Source organism: Mustelus asterias, unplaced genomic scaffold (genome assembly GCF_964213995.1).
Source record: "Mustelus asterias unplaced genomic scaffold, sMusAst1.hap1.1 HAP1_SCAFFOLD_495, whole genome shotgun sequence".
NCBI lineage: Eukaryota > Metazoa > Chordata > Chondrichthyes > Carcharhiniformes > Triakidae > Mustelus > Mustelus asterias.
The window spans coordinates 143152-163744 of NW_027590447.1; the positions used below are offsets into that span (position 1 = coordinate 143152).

At 47.3% G+C, this 20593-nt stretch overlaps 1 protein-coding gene across 2 annotated transcripts; it reads right to left on the bottom strand.

Annotated features, from left to right (window-relative positions):
* Positions 1-16088: 16088 nt before the first annotated feature.
* On the bottom strand, positions 16089-19523 carry LOC144486861 (protein S100-Z-like). 2 transcript variants are annotated; one of them, XM_078204881.1, is made up of 3 exons: positions 19370-19523; positions 17151-17333; positions 16089-16332 (listed from the first exon to the last, which is right to left on the bottom strand). In XM_078204881.1, the coding sequence occupies exons 2-3, from the start codon at positions 17304-17306 to the stop codon at positions 16174-16176; spliced, it is 315 nt and encodes a 104-aa protein (XP_078061007.1). In that variant the 5' UTR covers positions 17307-17333; positions 19370-19523; the 3' UTR covers positions 16089-16173. The 2 variants fall into 2 exon arrangements, with proteins under 2 accessions (XP_078061007.1, XP_078061008.1); XM_078204882.1 differs by having other exon boundaries at positions 19264-19376.
* Between the last annotated feature and the right edge of the window lie 1070 nt (positions 19524-20593).

Here is a 20593-nt window from a genome sequence, read left to right on the forward strand (position 1 = left end):
ATCCCCTCTCACTCTTCTAAACTCCAGTGAATATAATCCTAACCAACTTAGTCTCTCCTCATATGACAGATCGGCCATCCCAGGATTCAGCTTGGTAAACCTTCACTATACTCCCTCTATAGCAAGGACATCCTTCCTCAGATAAGGACACCAAAGCTGCACACAATGCTCCAGGTGTGGCCTCACCAACGCCCTGTACAAAAGCACCACACATTTGTGTCTTTGTGTATTCACATATTAATTCTAAATTCTCTCAACACTAGCAAACATCAACATTGAATCCCTACAGTGCAAAAGGGGGCCATTCAGCCCATCAAGTCTGCACCAACTCCCTGACTGAGCATCTTACCCAGGATCTAGCCCCATAACCCCATGCATTTCCCAAGGGTAATCCCCCCTAACCCACAGCTCTATGAACACTAAGGGGCAATTTAGCATGGCCAATCTATCTAACCCACCCACCTTTGGAGTGTGGGAGGAAACCCACACAGACACGGGAAGAACGTGCAAACTCCACACAGACAGTGACCTGAGGCTGGAATTGAACCCGGGTCCCTGGCACTGCGAGGCAGCAGTGCTAACCACTGTGTCACCGCTTGTTTTCTTGGGCTTGTCTAGCAGATCTTTCTGGAATATGCTACCATGGGAATGGATGCAATCACCAACTCAATAATTCTGCCTGCTCGCTCTGAGATTGAGGAACCACAGACACAAAAACAGAAAATGATGGAAAATCTCAGCAGGTCTGACAGCATCTGTGGAGAGAGAACAGAGGCAACTTTTCGAGTCTGGATCACCCTTCGTCTCTGATGAAGTCTAACCTGATTCTGAACCAATGGAATTCACGGTGTGAATTTGACGTTACCCAGACAGATCCACCCAACATCATCACAAACTCACGCAATGTTTCAGTCGGAGGGCGTACGCGGGAGTCAGAACCCCCACTGGTGGGAGCCCCCGCCAACAATTAAACCCATTCAAGAGACAATCGAGATTATGCGGCCCATCTATTTTTATGTTTGCAGGAGAGCTGATTGGCCAGATGGCCTTTACCGTTTTAGCTACAACCTCGATCCAGGCTGACATAAAATTAAAACGGTGCCTGGGGACGGAACGTGTCGCCCAGGCACAGCTTGCTGTGTTTTTTTAACCATCTCCACAAATTCACAAATCCTGTTGTTCCTCTGCTGTTAATCCTGACATTATCCGCCTGTATCTACCGACAGGCGAATGATGTCATCCGCCTGTATCCACCTACAGGCGAATGATGTCATCCGCCTGTATCCACCTACAGGCGAATGGTGTCATCCGCCTGTATCCACCTACAGGCGAATGATGTCATCCGCCTGTATCCACCTACAGGCGAATGGTGTCATCTGCCTGTATCCACCTACAGGCGAATGATGTCATCCGCCTGTATGCGGATACAGGTTAAATTGGGCAGCTTCTGAATATGGTCTCTTGTATTGTAACATAAAGACATTGGAAATGGAGCAGGAGTAGACCATTCGGCCCGTCGAGCCTGCTCCACCATACAACACCATCATGGCTGGTCTTGGGCTCCATGTTCATTTTCCTGCCCACTCCTCATATCCCATCATTCCCTGGGAGACCGAAAACCTGTCTGTCCCAGCCTCAAATATATTCAACATTGGATCATTCACAAGCCTCTGGTGGAAAGAGTTTCTAAGATCTACAACGCTTTGAGGGAACAGATTTCTCCTCATCTCAGTCCTAAATGATTGGCTCCTCATTCTGGGACTGTGTTTTAGATTCTCCCTTATTTATTCCATTGAGATTATCTCTCATTCTTCTGAGCAGCAAGGATATGGCAGTAGTGATGGGTTACAGTTCACTCGGGGAGTCCAAGCTGCTGTGCTAACACACACGCTTTTCCGCCTATGTTGTAATCTAGAGCTGTGGACAGTGATGGTCACGGCTCCACCTTTCTCTCCATCACACAGTTGACCAGGAAGCTCTCTCGCTCTTACTGCCAGCCTTTGGTGTGTTTGGAAGGATTGACAAGTTGATCAACTTGTTTGGTCACGAACGCACCTTCATTGCTCATCCAGTTCTCAAATCTGGAGTTTCTGGCTTAGAGACAAGGATTCTACCCATTGAACGAAGACCTCCTCTGGAGAGGATAGTCCTAATTTACTCAGCCTCTTATCATAGACATCTCTCTCATCCCAGGCACCAACTTAGTGAATCATCACCGAACTGTCTCTGATGCAAGGATGACCTTCCTTGAACATTGAGAGCTAAGCTGTACTCTCGGTATGGTCTTGATGCGCGATTAAATCACTCAGGAGGCTGGATCATACCCGGGAAATAAAGGCTTTTATTAGCAACAAGAAGGGAGCATACTGCTTAACAATACAATCCCAGACTAAAGGGTCACCAGGCAGTGCAGTGACCTTTATACTCCTACAGGTAGGCGGAGCCAACCGGAGTGTACCACAGAACAATACCAACAGGTAGAACACCCCAACCCTAACCCCAACAGTGACAACAGTAATATATGTACAAGTATCCATAGTGCTAACCATCTGTGGTTCAGTACCCATAGTGGTAACCATCTATGGTTCACCACATTCACCCCTCCTTTAAAACAAAGGCCGGTGGGGCAAAAAAACCAGAACGAACTGTCCATATATTCACAAGTTCAGTCGTATTGGAGGACCGCACCGTCTCTGCGACCTCCTCAACACTGGCGGTAGCGCTGGTTCTGGTGACCGTGATGACCCTCTCTCCAAGGCGGTGTCCAGTGACTCCTCCAGTTCCTCACGGACAGGTGGACCACGAGGTGGCGACAATCTCCTGGACTCGAGCACGCCCCGAGGTGGCGACAATCTCCTGGACTCAGGCAAGCTGTACACGGGAGTAAGAGGATTAAGTGGTGGTCCCGATACTGCCCGCGCCGTGTCAGGAGGGGAGATAAAGGTCAAGGGGTCCCTAACCAGGGGTGCAGGAGTGACAGGGGTTTCCAAGTCCCCTGCAGGCGCCAGATCTTGAATAGAGACCGTGTCCTCTCGCCCGTCAGGATATGCCACATAGGCATATTGAGGGTTGGCGTGGAGGAGATGGACCTGTTCAACCAAAGGGTCGGACTTGCGGGTCCTAACATGCCTTTGGTTGGAGGACATGCAGGAGGACAGGTCCTGAGTACATCAACCAAGACGGCAGTGAGGTCCCAGAGGAAGACTTCCTAGGGAAGGTAAACATCCACTCATGTGGGGTAGCGTTGGTTGTCGTACACAGGAAGGACCGGATTGAATGGAGCGCATCAGAAAGTACCTCTTGCCAACGGGAGACTGGAAGACTCTTAGACCTCAACGCCAGTAAGACAGCCTTCCAGACTGTAGCATTTTCTCTTTCAACATGCCCGTTACCCCTGGGGTTGTAACTCGTAGTTCTACTTGAGGCAATCCCTTTTGAGAGCAGGTATTGCCTCAAGTCGTCACTCATAAACGACGAGCCCCTATCACTGTGGATATAGTTGGGGTAACCGAACAGGGTGAAAAGATCCCACAATGCTTTGATAACCGTGGCAGCGGTCATGTGTGAACAGGGAATGGCAAAAGGGAATCGTGAGTACTCGTCAATCATGTTGAGGAAGTACACATTCCGATCTGTCGAAGGAAGGGGGCCCTTGAAATCCACACTCAGTCTTTCAAAAGGGCGAGTGGCCTTAATGAAGTGTGCCCTGTCAGGTCGATAGAAGTGTGGCTTGCATTCAGCACATACCTGGCAGCTTCGGGTTATTGACCTGACATCTTCTACTGAGTAGGGTAGATTCTGGGCCTTTACGAAATGGAAGAGCCGAGTGATCCCCGGATGGCAGAGATCATTGTGGAGGGCCTGTAACCGATCCTCCTGCACACTGGCACATGTTGCACGCAACAGGGCATCTGAGGGCTCATTGAGCTTCCCCGGACGGTACATGATATCATAGTTGTAGGTGGAGAGTTCGATTCTCCACCTCAAGATTTTATCATTTTTGATCTTACCCCTTAACGTGTTGTTGAACATGAATGCCGCTGGTCCGTGGGCAGGGTGATTCGTTTTCCAGCCAAGTAATGGCGCCAATGCCGGACGGCCTCCACAATGGCCTGAGCCTCTTTTTCCACCGCAGAGTGCCGAACTTCAGGGCCTTGGGGGGTGCGAGAGAAAAAGGTGACGGGCCTGCCCGCCTGGTTAAGTGTGGCGGCCAGGGCGAAATCAGATGCATCACTCTCCACCTGAAAGGGGATGGACTCATCGACAGCGTGCATCGTGGCTTTCGCGATGTCAGCTTTTATCCCTTCAAAGGCTAAGCAAGTCTCTGCTGCCAGGGGAAAAGAGGTAGATTTTATGAGCGGACGGACTTTGTCCGCATAATTGGGAACCCACTGTGCATAGTACGAAAAGAAGCCTAAGCATCTTCTCAGTGCTTTGATGCTAGTGGGTCGGGGAAGTTCAAGGAGGGGACGCATACGGTCTGGATCAGGGCCAAGGACCCCGTTTTCCACCACGTATCCGAGAATTGCTAGATACACACTTCTCCCTGTTGTAGGTCAGATTCAGGCGAGATGCAGTGCTGTAAAAATTTGAGGAGATTGGCATCGTGGTCCTGCTGGTCATGGCCGCAGATAGTTACGTTGTCCAGGTACGGGAAGGTAGCCCGTAGCCCGTTTTGGTCCACCATTCGGTCCATTGCACGCTGGAAGACCAAGACCCCATTCGTGACGCCAAAGGGGACCCTTAAGAAGTGGTAGAGACGACCATCCGCCTCAAAGGCCGTATATTTTCGGTCCTCTGGGCGAATGGGGAGCTGGTGGTAAGCTGACTTCAAGTCAATGGTGGAGAACACCCGGTACTGCGCAATCTGGTTGACCATGTCAGATATGCGCGCGAGAGGATACGCATCCAGCTGCGTGTATCTATTAATGGTCTGACTATAGTCTATGACCATCCGGGGTTTGTCTCCAGTTTTAACCACTACGACTTGCGCTCTCCATGGACTAGTGCTAGGTTGAATGATCCCTTCCCTGAGGAGCCGCTGAACCTCAGATCGAATAAAGATCCGATCCTCAGCGCTGTAACGCCTGCTCTTAGTTGCGATGGGCTTGCAGCCTGGCACGAGATTCTCGAATAAAGATGGCGGGGTGATTCTGAGTGTCGAGAGACTGCACGTGGAGCGCGCTGGGCAATTTGGAGGCCGCGGTTCTCCCACTGAAAGTGGAGGGAGTGGCCCATTGTACTGCAGGGTCACACTCCTCAGGTGGACCATAAAGTCTAGTCCCAGGAGTATCGGAGCACAAAGGTGCGGTAACACGAGGAGCCTGAAGTTCTCATAAACTGTGCCCCGCACCGTTAGGTTGACCACGCAGCTCCCAAGAACGGTAACAGATCGGGACCTTGACGCCATAGAAATTGTCTGTCTGACAGTCTGTACTCGGAGACCGCACCGTTTCACGGTGTCGGGATGAATGAAACTCTCCGTGCTCCCGCTGTCAAACAGACAATGTATTCGGCGTCCATTTACCTCTATGCCCATCATGGATTTGTCGAGTCTGTGAGGCTTGGCCTGGTCCAGGATGATTGACGCCACCGTTGGGTCTTGAGTGCAACTGCAGGCAGCTGAGATGGTTGATGATGATGACCCCTGCTGGTCGTCTGCAGTCGGTGCCGACCAAAGTGGCTGCGCCCATGGATCGCACGTGGTCGGTGGCGCTAAAAGTGGCGGCCCCTGCAGGTCGCACGTGTCTTGCGTCTTCGTCGTCAGGAATGGCGGCGCTCGTGAATCGCACGTGGTGGAAGACCTCAATGAAGCCGGAGACAAGGAGACAGGTTCTGGGGAATCACACGCCGCGCTGCTAAGCTTTGAAGGTGGTTTAGCTCGGCATACTTTGGCATAGTGCCCTTTCTTCCCACACGCGGAGCAAAATACCGTTCTGGCCGGACATCGCTGCCGAGGGTGTTTCGCCAATCCACAGAAATAGCACCGCGGGCCTCCTGGAGCTGCCGCCGTCGTCAGGTCCGAGGTTGAAAGCACAATCGCGCAGTTTTTCGGAGCCGTTGGGTAGAGTTGAGTCGGTGGCTGTACTTGCCACGATGTTCCCACGTGGTCGGTGGGGTAAGTTTCTAGACTTCTGGAGGCCGTTTCCATTGTGTCAGCCAATTCCACCGTTTTAGCGAGGTCTAGGTTACCTTGCTCTAGCAACCGCAGGCGAATATAAGATGAGCCGATTCCCGCCACGAACGCATCTCGGATTAAGTCGTTCGTATACTGGGCCGCCGACACTGGCTTGCAGTTGCAGGCTCTGGCTAGCTGCTGAAGTTCGCGCAGGTACCGTCCCGTCGTTTCACCGGGCTGCCGCCGTCAAGTGGCTAGAAGGTGTCGAGCATGGATTTCGTTTGGCGGTTTGTTGTACAGTTTCTTAAGTAGTTCGATGGCCCCTTTGTAGTCTTGGGCATCGCGGATTGATGAGTATACGGTGTCGCTTACCCTCACGTGGAGGACCCGCAGTCTATCAGCGTCATTTTGTATTGCTGTTGAGGCATCGATATAGTCTTGAAAACACTTCAACCAATGGTCGAAAGTGTTCGACGCTCCAGCGGCACGTGGATCTAAGGTAAGCCGATCGGGTTTTAACATTTGCTCCATGGTTTTTTTTTACCAAAATTTGTTACTAATAAAATTGATGCGCGATTAAGTCACTCGGGAGGCTGGATCGTACCCGGGAAATAAAGGCTTTTATTAGCAACAAGAATGGAGCATACTGCTTAACAATACAATCCCAGACTAAAGGGTCACCAAGCAGTGCAGTGACCTTTATACTCCTACAGGTAGGCGGAGCCAACCGGAGTGTACCACAGAACAATACCAACAGGGAGAACACCCCAACCCTAACCCCAACAGTGACAACAGTAACATATCTACAAGTACCCATAGTGGTAACCATCTATGGTTCAGTACCCATAGTGGTAACCATCTATGGTTCAGTACCCATAGTGGTAACCATCTATGGTTCAGTACCCATAGTGGTAACCATCTATGGTTCAGTACCCATAGTGGTAACCATCTATGGTTCAGTACCCATAGTGGTAACCATCTATGGTTCAGTACCCATAGTGGTAACCATCTATGGTTCAGTACCCATAGTGGTAACCATCTATGGTTCAGTACCCATAGTGGTAACCATCTATGGTTCAGTACCCATAGTGGTAACCATCTATGGTTCAGTACCCATAGTGGTAACCATCTATGGTTCAGTACCCATAGTGGTAACCATCTATGGTTCACCACAGGTCTCACCAAAGCCCCAGACCTTTGTAGCAGGGTTTCTTTAAGACATTTAACCAAAAGTTCCCAGACCTGAAATGTTAACTCTGTTTCTCTCTCGGTAAAGTTTCTGTGTGACCCTGCTGAGTTTATTCCAGCATTTCCTGTTTCTATTTTAGAGTTCTAGCACCTGCACTTTTCTGCTTTTCCATGAAGATTCTTTTCAATCTCTTTGAGGCCAGTCTTGCAATGTCCCAAAGTGATTGTCAATGGCTGCTATTGAAAGCCTCCTGGAAATCAATAAAGTTGATAACGAGTGGCCGCTGATATTCTAGATTCTGACGTTCCTGAGTATAAGGATCTGCTCACATCACAAGCTGCCACCCCAGAAACCCGCCTGCACTCTCCACCTGGCCTTTCACTCAGCTCGGGGGGACTGCACTGGAGACTGTGTCGCAGCATCGCAGTTATCACAGTGGCCGAGTCTCCCAGCACCCCTCACCCCCAACCCCCTTCACAGCCCAGATCTTGCTGGATGGCTCTGTCAGTTCCACTGGCACAATTTCTACATGTTCAGTTTCCTCTGTTGAAAGATCCATTCAGGAATCTGCGCGGTAGCACAGTGGGTTAGCACTGCTGCCTCACAGCGCCAGGGACCCGGGTTCAATTCACGGCTTGGCCCACTGTCTGTGTGGAGTTTGCACGTTCTCCCCGTGTCTGCGTGGGTTTCCTCCGGGTGCTCCGGTTTCCTCCCACAGCCTGAAAGACACGCTGGTTATGTACATTGGCCTTGCTCAATTGCCCCTTAGCGTCAGAGTGATTAGCAGGGTAGATGCGTGAGGTTGCAGCGATAGGGATTGTGGTCGGTGCGGTCTCAATGGACCGAGCAGCCTCCTTCTGCAATGTCGGGATGCTATGAAATACACACACATCGACCAATCACATCATCTTTCATCTATTCTTTTCCTGGCTCCAGCATCTTTGTGGAATGATCCAGAAAGTGCAGCAGATGCTTTCTCCAATCACCTCTCATCAATAAATCCATCAAGTGCTGAACCAGCAGAAACCTCTTTTTAAAAATCTTTGCTGCTACTTTTTCATTCACTCCATCCTTCGTCTCAAGATATTCTGGTCTCTGGTTTTTCAGTTCAAACCCTGATAGTTATTCGATTACTATCGTCAGGTTAATTGGTCGATAGTTTTGCTGGGTTAGTTCAATCTCCCTTTTTGAAGAAAGGAATTACTTTTCTAACTGGCCAGTTTGTTTAAGAAATGTCTCACTGTGTCACAGTCAGGAATTTCCTTTACCCAGGCTGCTTTCGTCAACATGTTGCTGTTTGCTCTGATATCGGTGGACCAGGAAGTATTATCCAGCTGTTGGCGCTTCGATAGGTTTGCACTTTAGTTTCTATCCTTCACAGAGAGAAGGTTCTGGCGGGGAGGAAGGAGGCAGTTAAAGAATCCAACTTGAGAATAGCAGATTCCAGCAATTGTGATCAAAATAGAGAGAACAATAAACATCTGGTCAACCATTAACATCTGATGAGGAATGTTCCATTTGCACAGCTGTGTGACTGCCTTTTCATATTGAAGGGTTTCGCAGTGAGGCTGCAGGAGATTTTGGGTAGATTATGTAAATAGCAACCCGGAGTGAGTCTGTCATCGAAACAAACTGAAATCAGTTCGTGTGCACGATTCCACACTCACAACTAATCACAGTCAGACCAGCAGCGACGTAACTGCTGGAACCATGGAGTGAAGGTGGCACAGTGGTTAACACTGCGGCCGAACAGCGCCAGGGACCTGGGTTCAATTCTGGCCTTCAGCGACTGTGTGGAGTTTGCACACTCTCCCCGTGTCTGCGTGGGTTTCCTCCGGGTGCTCCGCTTTCCTCCCATAGTCCAAAGATGTGCGGGTTAGGTTGATTGGCCAGGTTAAAAATTGCCCCTTAGAGTCCTGGGATGTGAAGGTTAGAGGGATTAGCGGGTAAAAATATGTGGGGGTAGGGCCTGGGTGGGAATGTGGTCGGTGCAGACTCGATGGGCCGAATGGCCTCCTTCTGCACTGTAGGGTTTCTATGATTTCTATGATTTCTAATGAATCCTAGGGTATTTGGCAGTTGTGTCATTTGCTGTCTAGACCCCAAGCTCTGGAATTCTCTCCCCAAAATTCTCTCCCTGAGTGGGATTTTCCAGTCTCATTCATCCCGAAACTGTAAAATCCCGCCCGAGGTTAATGGACCTTTCCATGGTCCGCCCCTCGCACGCTCCGATTCCCGTGGCGGGTGGGACGGTAGATTTCTGGTCCCTGTCTCTGTTCCTTTCCTCAAGGACTTGTAAAGTGGTGGGAGATACAGGAAGGATATCAGAGGTAGGTTCTTTACGCAGAGAGTGGTTGGGGTGTGGAATGGACTGCCTGCAGTGATAGTGGAGTCAGACACTTTAGGAACATTTAAGCGGTTATTGGATAGGCACATGGAGCATACCAGGATGATAGGAAGTGGGATAGCTTGATCTTGGTTTCAGATAAAGCTCGGCACAACATCGTGGGCCGAAGGGCCTGTTCTGTGCTGTACTGTTCTACGTTCTATGTTCTATGTTTCACGAGCTTCCTGTACAAACATTCAAACTCATTTTGAACTTGCTTTGAATGGGTAGCTGCAGTTTCCCAGATAATATTCCTGTTTCCATCTGGGAATGTGAACTGTCTGACACCTCACCCCATACACACGCACCCTCCTCAAAACATAAAGCAGGCAGAATGAGGAGACAGGGGAGCTGAGGTCCAGCTCTGCATCCTGTGCTCAGCATTGGGCAGTGTGGCAATCTCAAGCCTATTTTTATTTTTTAAAACATGTGAATCATCAAGAATTTGCTTGTTGATTGGATTGTGAAATTGCTTCAAACAGCCCATTCAGTTGTGGCCTGTTACCATGGAGACATTCTGGCTTAACTTTGTAAACTTTTGTTGGGAATTTATCGAAACATTAAATACAAGACGGAAAAATCTTTGTAAGTGAGGGTGAAATACGGACGAGTTGCTGTGGTGGGATTTGAATCCTTGTCCCCAGAGCATTAGCCTGGGTCTCTGGATAACTAAACTCTGCTGATCTAGATTCATGTCTAATTCAACAATACCTCGATTCACCAATTTACATCCTCATTGTCAAATCTGCAAATGTTCCTGCCACTCCCAAACTGCCGTGCATCAGCAGGAAGCAAATTAATCAGCAAATGATAGGTTAGAGACTGGAGTGTAAGTGTAAATAAAACTTGCTGCAATTGTTCTGGGCCTCAGTGAGACCACACCTAGAATACTGTGTAGAATTTAACATCCCTTACTTAAAAAAGGGCACTCTTGTCTGAGAGAGTGAGTAAGATAGATTCACAGGATCGATTCCTGAGGTGAGGGGATTGTCCTTTCCTGAAAGAGAGATTAAGGGGAATATCTTTTTATTCCCTTAAATTTGGAAGGATGAAAGATGATCTTATTGCAAAAGTTTGAATTCTTACGGGCAGCATTCGTGCCAGGGGTCAGTGCTGTGAGCGGGTGAGGTGTTGCACAGGGAAGGTTGGGTGTGTTTCATATGAACCTTTGGTCACTGTTTGGCCTTTAGAAATAACAGCCTGATCGTGAAAAAGCGTGGCTGATTGTGCCGCTAGCCAGCGTCACAGCCTGACAACCAAACACCCCATCATCTTTTTCTATGTTCCCAGTGATACAGCGGAGAAAAGCGCTGAGTGAGGTTGGGTATTGGGAACTCAGTGCCAGGGGAAAGAGGCGCTCTTTGCATTTTCTTCTTGACTTTCCAGCTTAAATCTTCAGAGAGTGGTCTTGCCGCGCTGCAGTAGAGGAGGAATCTCTTCAGCCAGAGGGTGGTGAATCTGTGGAATTCATTGCCACTGAGGAGGCCGGGCCATTGAGTGTCTTTAAGACAGAGGTAGATAGGTTCTTGGTTGATAAGGGGATCAAACGTTACGGGGAAAAGATGGGAGAATGGGGTTGAGAAACTTATCAGCCATGATCGAATGGCGGAGCAGACTCGATGGGCCGAATGGCCTAATTCTGCTCCTATGTCTTATGATCTTATGGGTTACAAGGGAGAGAGCTGATTGGTGAGGGGTGAGTAAGTCTGGGTAAGCATTTGCTATTTACATCACATGTAGTTTGTGAGGTCCTTTTGTGGTTTATAATCTGTATATTCTGTGGTGATGAGGATCGGGCAAAAAGGGCCCTAAATAATGAAAGGTTTAATTTAAAGGAGAAGTCATGGCAGGACAGCTCAATGCTGTAGTGTGCTTCTCCTGCTCTATGTGGGAAGGCGGGAACATTTCTAGTGCCCGAGGCCAGCATCTGTGCAGGAATTGTCTCCAGCTGCAACTCCTAGAAGCCCGTGTTTCGGATCTGGAGCAGTGGCTGGAGACACTGTGGAGAATCCATGAAGTGGAGAATATTGTGGATAGCACGTATAGAGAGGTGATCAAACCGCAAACTCAGACTCCACAGGCAGGAAGGGACTGAATGACCACCAAGCAGAGTAAGAGGACGAGGCAGGCAGTGATCTCAGGATTACTACCTGCACCACATGCTTGTCAGAGCAGAAACGGCAGGATATATCGGATGAATACGTGGCTGTAAAGATGATGTCGAGGGAGGATTTCAGATTCCTGGGCCACTGGGACCGGTTCTGGGGAGGTGAGACCAGAACAAACTGGATGGGTTACACCTGGGTAGGACCGGGATTGATGTCCTTGGGGTTGTTGGGGGGGGGGGGGGGGGGGGGGGCGGGGGGGGGGGGGGTAACTTGCTAGAGTGGCTGGGAAGAGTTTGAACTAGAATGGCAGGGGGTTGGGAACCTGAGCAGGGTGACAAGGGAAAGAGAAATAAGGGCAGCAACAACAGAAAGAGCAGCAAAATGCAGAAACGATAGCCAGGGTAACCAGGTCAAGAGGTAAATAGGGCCACAATACAAAGAGAAGTTAGGATGATTAACAATGGAAAAAAGGTAAGCCTAAAGGCTCCATATCTTAATGCACAAAGCATTCAGAATGAGGTCAACGAACTGATGGCGCAAATCGAGGTAAATGGAAATTATCTCATCGCCATGACGGAGACATGGTTAAAAGGAGATCAAAATTGGGAACTGAATATTTAGGGACTTTCGGAAAGACAGGAGGGAAGGAAAAGGTGGTGGGGTAGCTCTGTTAATAAGAGGTGAAACGAGGTCAGTTGTGAGCAACAATCTTGGCTTGAATGACGTAGAGTCCATTTGGGTGGAGGGAAATTAAACAGCAAGGGGAAGACGACGTTGGTAGGAGTAGTGTCCAGACCCCAAACAGTAACCACACTCTAGAAAAGGGAATAAATCAGCAAATAATAGTAGCTTATTAGAAAGAATAGAGCAATAATTATGGGTGACTTTAATCTTCATGTTGATTTAGTTAATCATGTTGGAAAAGGTAGCTATGGCAACAAGTTCATAGACTGCATTAGGGATAGTTTCCCAGAGCAATATATCATGGATCCAACCAGGAAATGGGCTATCTTGGATCTGGTAATGGGTAATGAAGCAGGGTTAATAAATGACCTCAGAGTAAAAGATCCCCTAGGAAGCAGTGATCATAACATGATAACATTTAATATTCAGTTTGAGAGTGAGAAACTTGGGTCAGAAACAACTGTGTTTAACTTAAATGAAGGGAATTACAATGAAATGTGGATATGGTTACCCAAAGTGGATTGGGCAGATAGATTAGCGGCAAAGACAGGAAGCGAGCAGTGGCTGACACTTAAGGAGGAAATTCGTGACTCTCAGCAAAAATCTATCCCAGTGAGGAGGAAAGGTTCTAAGAAAGGGATAAAGCAGCCATGACTAACCAAGGAATTTAAGGAGAGTATTAAGTAGAAAGAAAAAGCATACAAGGAGGCAAAAATCAGTGATAGTCCCAAAGACCAGGATAAATTCAGAACCCAACAGAGGGCTAAACAAGATAATAAAGAGAGAAAATAAACTATGAGGATAAACTAGTGAGGAATATAAATACTGACAATAAGAGCTTCTTTCATATCTAAAAACAAAGAGAGTGTTCAAAGTGAACAGAGGACCCATAGAGAATGAATCTGGGGAGAGAGTTATGGGGAACAAGGAAATGGCGGAGGAGCTAAACAGATATTTTGCATTCAGTCTTCACAGTGGAAGATACTTCGAACATTCCATTAATACTCAAAAATACGGAGAGGAATAAAATACCATCACCATCCCTGGAGAATTAGACAAACGAATGGGGCTAAAAGCAACTAAGTCCCCTGGCCCAGATGGCTTGCATCCTCGGATCCTAAAAGAAGTATTAACAGAGATAGTGAGTGCAGTGGTTGTCATTTTCCAAAAATCCTTCGATTCTGGAGAAGTACCGGAGGATTGGAAAACTGCCAATGTGACACTCGTATTCAAAAAGGGAGAGGGGCAAAAAGTGGATAACTATCGGCCAATTAGCCTAACATCTATTGCTGGAAAAATGTTGGAATTAATTATTAAGGCAGTAAGAACAGCACATTTGGAAAATCATAATCTAATCAAGCAGAATCAGCATGGTTCATGAAAGGGAAATCGTGTCTGAGTAAGTTATTAGAGTTTTACGAGGGAGTCCCAACCAGAGTGGAGAGAGGGGAATCAGTAGATGTGTTGTATTTGGACTTCCAGAAAGCATTCAACAAGGTACCTCACAAAAGGTTAAGTCATCAGATAAGAGCCCATGATGTTGGGGTATTTTATTGGCACGGAGAGAGAGTTGGCAAATGGACAGGAAACAGCAAGTGGGATACAGGGTTCTCTCCCAGGTCGGCGACCTGTAACCTGTGGAGTTCCACAGGGATCAGTGCTGGGATTGCAACTGTTTATAATATATATTGATGACTTGGAGGAAGGAAGTGAATTTACTGTAGCCAAGTTTGTAGAAGACAGAAAAATAGGTGGAAAGGCAAGTTGTGAGAGAGATACAAACAGTTTACAGAGATATTGATCGGTTCAATAAGTGAGCAAAAAGTTGGCAAATGGGGTATAATGTGGGAAAATGTGAAGTTGTTCATTTTGGAAGGAAGAACAAAAGAACAGAATGTTATTTAAATGGAAAAAAGCTGCAGAAAGCTGCAACACAATGCGGACTTGGAGGTACCTGTGTACGAAACACAGAAAGCTGGCACACAGGCACAGCAGGTAATCAGGAAGGCTAATGGAATGTTGGCCCTTATTTCAAGGGGGTTGGAGTAAAAGAGTCGGGAAGTTTTGCTGCAGCGAAACAAGGTGCTGGTGAGACCACATCTGGAGAACTGAGAGCTGTTTTGATCCCTTATTTAAGGAAAGATATTATTTCATTGGAGGCAGTTCAGAGAAGGTTCACTGGGATGATCCCCAGTATGGAGGGATTGTCTTACGGGGAAAGGTTAAACAGGTTGGGTCTCATTGGAATTTAGCAGAATGCGAGGTGATCTCATTGAAACATATCAGAATCTTAAGGGGCTTTGACAGGGTAAATGCTGAGAGGAAGTTTCCCCTCATGGGAGAGTCTAGAACCAGAGGGCAGAGTCTCAGAATGAAGGGGCACCAATTTAATACGGAGATGTGGAGGAATTTCCTCTCTCTGACAGTTGTGTTTGGAACTCCTTGCCGCAGTGAGCTGTGGGGCAGAGTCCTTGTGTATATTTAAGGTTGAGATTGATAGATTTCTGATAATGAAGAAATCGAGGGTTATGGGAAAAGGGACATGAATATCGGATTAGCCATGATCCTATTGAATGGTGGAGCAAGTTTGAGGGGCCGAATGGCCTATTCCTGTTTCTTATGGTGCCGGTGGCTTCAACTCTGTTATTTGCGTCCATTGTCCTTCGTCCCACATTTTCTGTTTTTAATCCAGATTTCCAGCATCTGCAGTATTTTATTTCTATTATTAACAACTCTATTATCTGACACGCACTGAACCAGTGGCTGATCTCCAGCTGCCTTCCGAGTGCCAGAGATGTGGGCTGTCCCTGTCTCTGACTGCTACAGGGGGCAGTGCTAGGGGGCCAGTGCAGGGCCACTGTCCGGGCACCTCCCTCTCCACCCTGGGGGCTGTACTTACCCGTGCGCCCTCAGCAGGTTCTCCTCACCTAGTCCTGATAACCATAAAGGTGGCACCATTGGCAGGAAGGGCAATCGAATCATGGGTGATGATACAGCAGGGAAATGCGTTAATGATATGTTAATGTATGGTAATGAGGTTCATTCCTTTTCTGACCTCCATTACGTCAATGGCATCGGGAAATCCCGCTGGTGTGAAGGCCATTCGGAGACTCCCGTCGGATTTTCCATCTCTCTCAGCATTCCCACCCACAGTGAACAGGAATCCCAGACCAATGTCTCTGAAACAGGAGGTCAGTAATGAGCCACTCTATACCTGGTGGGTGTGTCCTCTCAAATGGTCTGGCAGTGACCCACATCTCAATTTCAAAATTTATATTTATATCCCTCCCCCCTCCCCCCAATCTGAGCCTGGTGCGGACGGCGGGAGGGGCAGTCATCGCTAATCCAATCCTCAAAATTGGCTCCATTTGCACAGGACAATACGGGAGTCTCCTGCTTTCCTGCTATAACCCTGTGACTCTGGACAGTTTGGGAATTCCTGACATTCCACCCAAATACGATGGGAAGTCAAAGCCCCTTTGACCTCCGTCGAGGCAAAGTTGTTGTGGAGTCAAACCCCAAAAGACCCTCACCCCAGCTTCCCCCCTCCCCCCTGTCAGATTCCAAAAGGGAGAGTGAAGAAAAGATCAAAACAGAACATGATCAATATTTGGTCTTTGAACCTTTTTTTATTTCAATGTATACATTTTGTAATCAGAGCAGGATGGCGCCAACATTTTCAATCCCTTTACTTGCCCTTCTTTTGAAGGCAGTGAACGAGATAGTCATTACACAGGATGGTGATCGAAGATACCATGACAATAAACTCTTGAAAATCCATCTCTTGATTGCCATCAATGTCCATCTTATCCAGGATATCTTTCATGGCTTTGGGATCGGTCGGTGTCTGCGGGAACAGAACAGTTGATAAGAGTGTGCAGCCTTCAAAACATTCTATCATTCACTAACAGTGAGCAGCGGGGGGGAGAATTGGCACAGCAACAAACCTGGGACAGAACAATGGAAGCCAAACTCCAAAAAAGGTGCAGCGGGGTTGCCCAGCCCCACCCCAGCTGATCGTGGAGCCAGGAGGTCCTGCTCGTTAACTGTTTCTGTCTCCACACACGCTGAATAAACCTTGATGCACGATAAATCACACGGGAGGCAGGATGTACCCGGGAAATAAAGGCTTTTATTGCCAACAATAATGGAGCTACTATATACAATATACAATCCCAGACTAAAGGGTCACCAGGCAGAGCAGTGACCTTTATACCTCTCCCAGGAGATGGAGCCAACTGGGGTGTACTAGAGGACTATATTAACAGGTAGAACAGCCCAACCCTAACCCCAACAGTAACATATCTACAGACTCATAGTACTGGCCAGACCATGGCTCAGCACTCCTGGTGGGAACCAACAATGGTTCACCACAAACTGTTGGACTTTAACCTGCTGTTGTTAAACTTCTCCACAGACACTGCCAGACTTGCTGAGTAGTTCCAGCATTTTCTATTTTTATTACAAGACAAGCTCAAAGGGTTTACATGACAAACCTCTCCCCCCACCCCGCCAAGCCTTGTGCTGAACCATACCACTGCAGCACCCACTCCTCCCCCCCACCCTCAGCTTGTGAGACATTTAGCTTTCCACCCCAGCCAGCCAGGCTGGTAGGTTCTCAATGCTGGGAGTTATTGTCCGAGGTATCATTACACCATCACATACCTTCATGAAGTTGGAAAGTTCTTTAACCAACAGCTGCTTCGCTTCATTTCTGCTGAGTGTAAGCTTGCTTTGGTTCTCATCCGTGCCGGCATATTTGTGGAAAACCAACATCATTGATTTCATACTAGTTTCCAACTCAGAAAGTGGGGAACCCATGATGAGACTGGAGAATCAATCTGTAAACTAAAGAGGCGCAGTTAGCAAAGAGTTAAACTGGAATGTCCATTTGAATGACAGTAAGAAGTCTCACAACACCAGGTTAAAGTCCAACAGGTTTATTTGGAAGCAAATACCATAAGCTTTCGGAGCGCTGCCCCTTCGTCAGATGGAGTGGACAAACTCCCTTCGTCAGATGGAGTCATTTGAATGACACACAGCGATTCAGGACACAAACAGCACAATCCCAGCAACCAGAGGGAACTTAACAGCTCTTATTTGAACTTTACATTTGAGGTGTGTCAGACACCAGTGTCAGATGCTGGACATAGAACCATAGAAAATTACAGCTCAGAAACAGGCCTTTTGGCCCTTCTTGTCTGTGCCGAACCATTTTATGCCAAGTCCCACTGACCTGCACTTGGACCATATCCCTCCACACCCCTCTCATCCATGAACCCATCCAAGTTTTTCTTAAATGTTAAAAGTGACCCCACATTTACCACTTTATCCAGCAGCTCATTCCACACTCCCACCACTCTCTGCCTGAAGAAGCCCCACCTAATATTCCCTTTAAACTTTTCTCCTTTCACCCTTAACCCATGCCCTCTGGTTTTTTTCTCCCCTAGCCTCAGTGGAAAAAGCCTGCTTGCATTCACTCTATCTATACCCATCAAAATCTGATACACCTCTATCAAATCTCCCCTCATTCTTCTACGCTCCAGGGAATAAAGTCCCAACCTATTCAATCTCTCTCTGTAACTCAGCTTCTCAAGTCCCGGCAACATCCTTGTGAACCTTCTCTGCACTCTTTCAACCTTATTTACATCCTTCCTGTAACTAGGTGACCAAAACTGTACACAACACTCCAAATTCGGCCTCACCAATGCCTTATATAACCTTGATGTGGAGATGCCGGCGTTGGACCGGGGTAAGCACAGTAAGAAGTCTCACAACACCAGGTTAAAGTCCAACAGGTTTATTTGGTAGCAAATACCATAAGCTTTCGGAGCGCTGCTCCTTCGTCAGATGGAGTGGTCTCTGTTCTCCAACAGTGCTCAGACACAGAAATCACATTACAGAATACTAATTAGAATGCAAATCTCTACAGCCAGCCAGGTCTTAAAAAGGTACAGATAATGTGGTTGGTGGGAACATTAAACACACTGTTGGAGAACAGAGACCACTCCATCTGACGAAGGAGCAGCAAGCTCCGAAAGCTTATGGTATTTGCTACCAAATAAACCTGTTGGACATTAACCTGGTGTTGTGAGACTTCTTATTATATAACCTTACCATAACACGCCAACTTTTATACTCGATACTCTGATTTAGTGAACAGCACCCAGGCAAACACCCCCACCCACATTCCAATGATATGAGGTATTACATGTGGCAGTGTAGGGGGGGGATAGGGATGTGGGAGACACATCAAATGAATCATTTCCAGTCTTGCTTTGTCCTTTTGTCCAAAGCATTTCTGTCTCAAGTCACATGATAATTTATTCCACAAGATTCCAGTTCTGAATCATAGTGAAAATGGGCCCATCCCTTTCTGGGCTCCATGCCCAGATCCATGGACTGTTAGTAACATTCTCCATTTTATATTCTTCTTTCCCAATCTGCTGCAGAATGAGAGGTGCAGAGTTGGAAAGTGAGAGTGATGCAAACACACAAAGACATGACAAATTTTCATTGTGCAAAACTCACTTCACAGTTTAACAAGGGAGTGGCACCAACTGCAATTATTTTAAACCAACAGGAATTAAGTAAGACGCAGCAAACTTCACATTCCAGTAAAACAGAAACACCATTTTAAAACTCACAGAAAACCCAGAGAAAGAAAAGTTCTATTGAAAAATGTCAGCTACTTTTCAAACATTCTAAAAGTTCCCCTTCAGTTTAAATCTCACACAATTATATCTTTCCACACATTTCCCTGAGACTCGCCTCTTACCAAACTGCAGAGTGTGGAGTCCAACATTCCCAAACAACAGAAACTGGACTTGTTAAAAAGCTCCTGGCGTTCCCTGCCCCACTTTGTGAACAGAATTCCCACTCACCTGAAGAAGGGAGTTAAGGCTCCGAAAGCTTGTGGCTTTTGCTACCAAATAAACCTGTTGGACTTTAACCTGGTGTTGTCAAACTTCTCACTGTGTTCCCTGCCCCACACAGCTCATTGGTTTACCTAATTTGTCATTCCCCAATCACATGCCTACAACTGAAGGACCCGCCCTCATCAAGGTCCCATTGGCTGTTTCGGGAGGGGTGCGGTTTCCTTTGCACCACACCCATTTGCCCCACCCTTTGGCTGGGATGGTTGTTGGATGAATCATTGGTTGAAGAGACGAGAGTCAATTCTCTTTGTGACCAGAATTGCAAAAAGTAAATCAAATGCAGATAAGTGACCAGGATTACAGCTTTCCCCGAATGCGACAGAGCAAGATATAAAAGAACTATCGAGCTTCAAGAGTGTGTGAAGCTGTAAAGTCAGATATTTGAGGTTGCAGAGAAGGGATTGTAAATAAAGATTGTATTAAAAACAGTTCTTCTCCATTGGAAGAGAGGAAAGTATTCATCTGAGAAAAAAGAGGAATGTTGCCTGCATCAAAAACAGAAAAATGCTGGAAAATCTCAGCAGCATCTGTGGGGAGAGAATTGAGTAAGAAGTTTAACAACACCAGGTTAAAGTCCAACAGGTTTATTTGGTAGCAAAAGCCACACAAGCTTTCGGAGCTGCAAGCCCCTTCTTCAGGTGAGTGGGAATTCTGTTCACAAACAGAGCATATAAAGACACAAACTCAATTTACATGAATAATGGTTGGAGTGCGAATACTTATAACTAATCAAGTCGTTAAGAAACAAAACAACGTGAGTGGAGAGAGCATCAGGACAGGCTAAAAAGATGTGTATTGTCTCCAGACAAGACAGCCAGTGAAACTCTGTGGGGGTTACAAATAGTGTGACATGAACCCAATATCCCGGTTGAGGCCGTCCTCGTGTGTGCGGAACTTGGCTATCAGTTTCTGCTCAGCGACTCTGCGCCGTCGTGTGTCGCAAAGGCCGCCTTGGAGAACGCTTACCCGAATATCAGAGGCTGAATGCCCGTGACCGCTGAAGTGCTCCCCAACAGGAAGAGAACAGTCTTGCCTGGTGATTGTCGAACGGTGTTCAATCATCCAAGATTATTAGCCAAGTTCCGCACACACGAGGACGGCCTCAACCGGGATATTGGGTTCATGTCACACTATTTGTAACCCCCACAGAGTTTCACTGGCTGTCTTGTC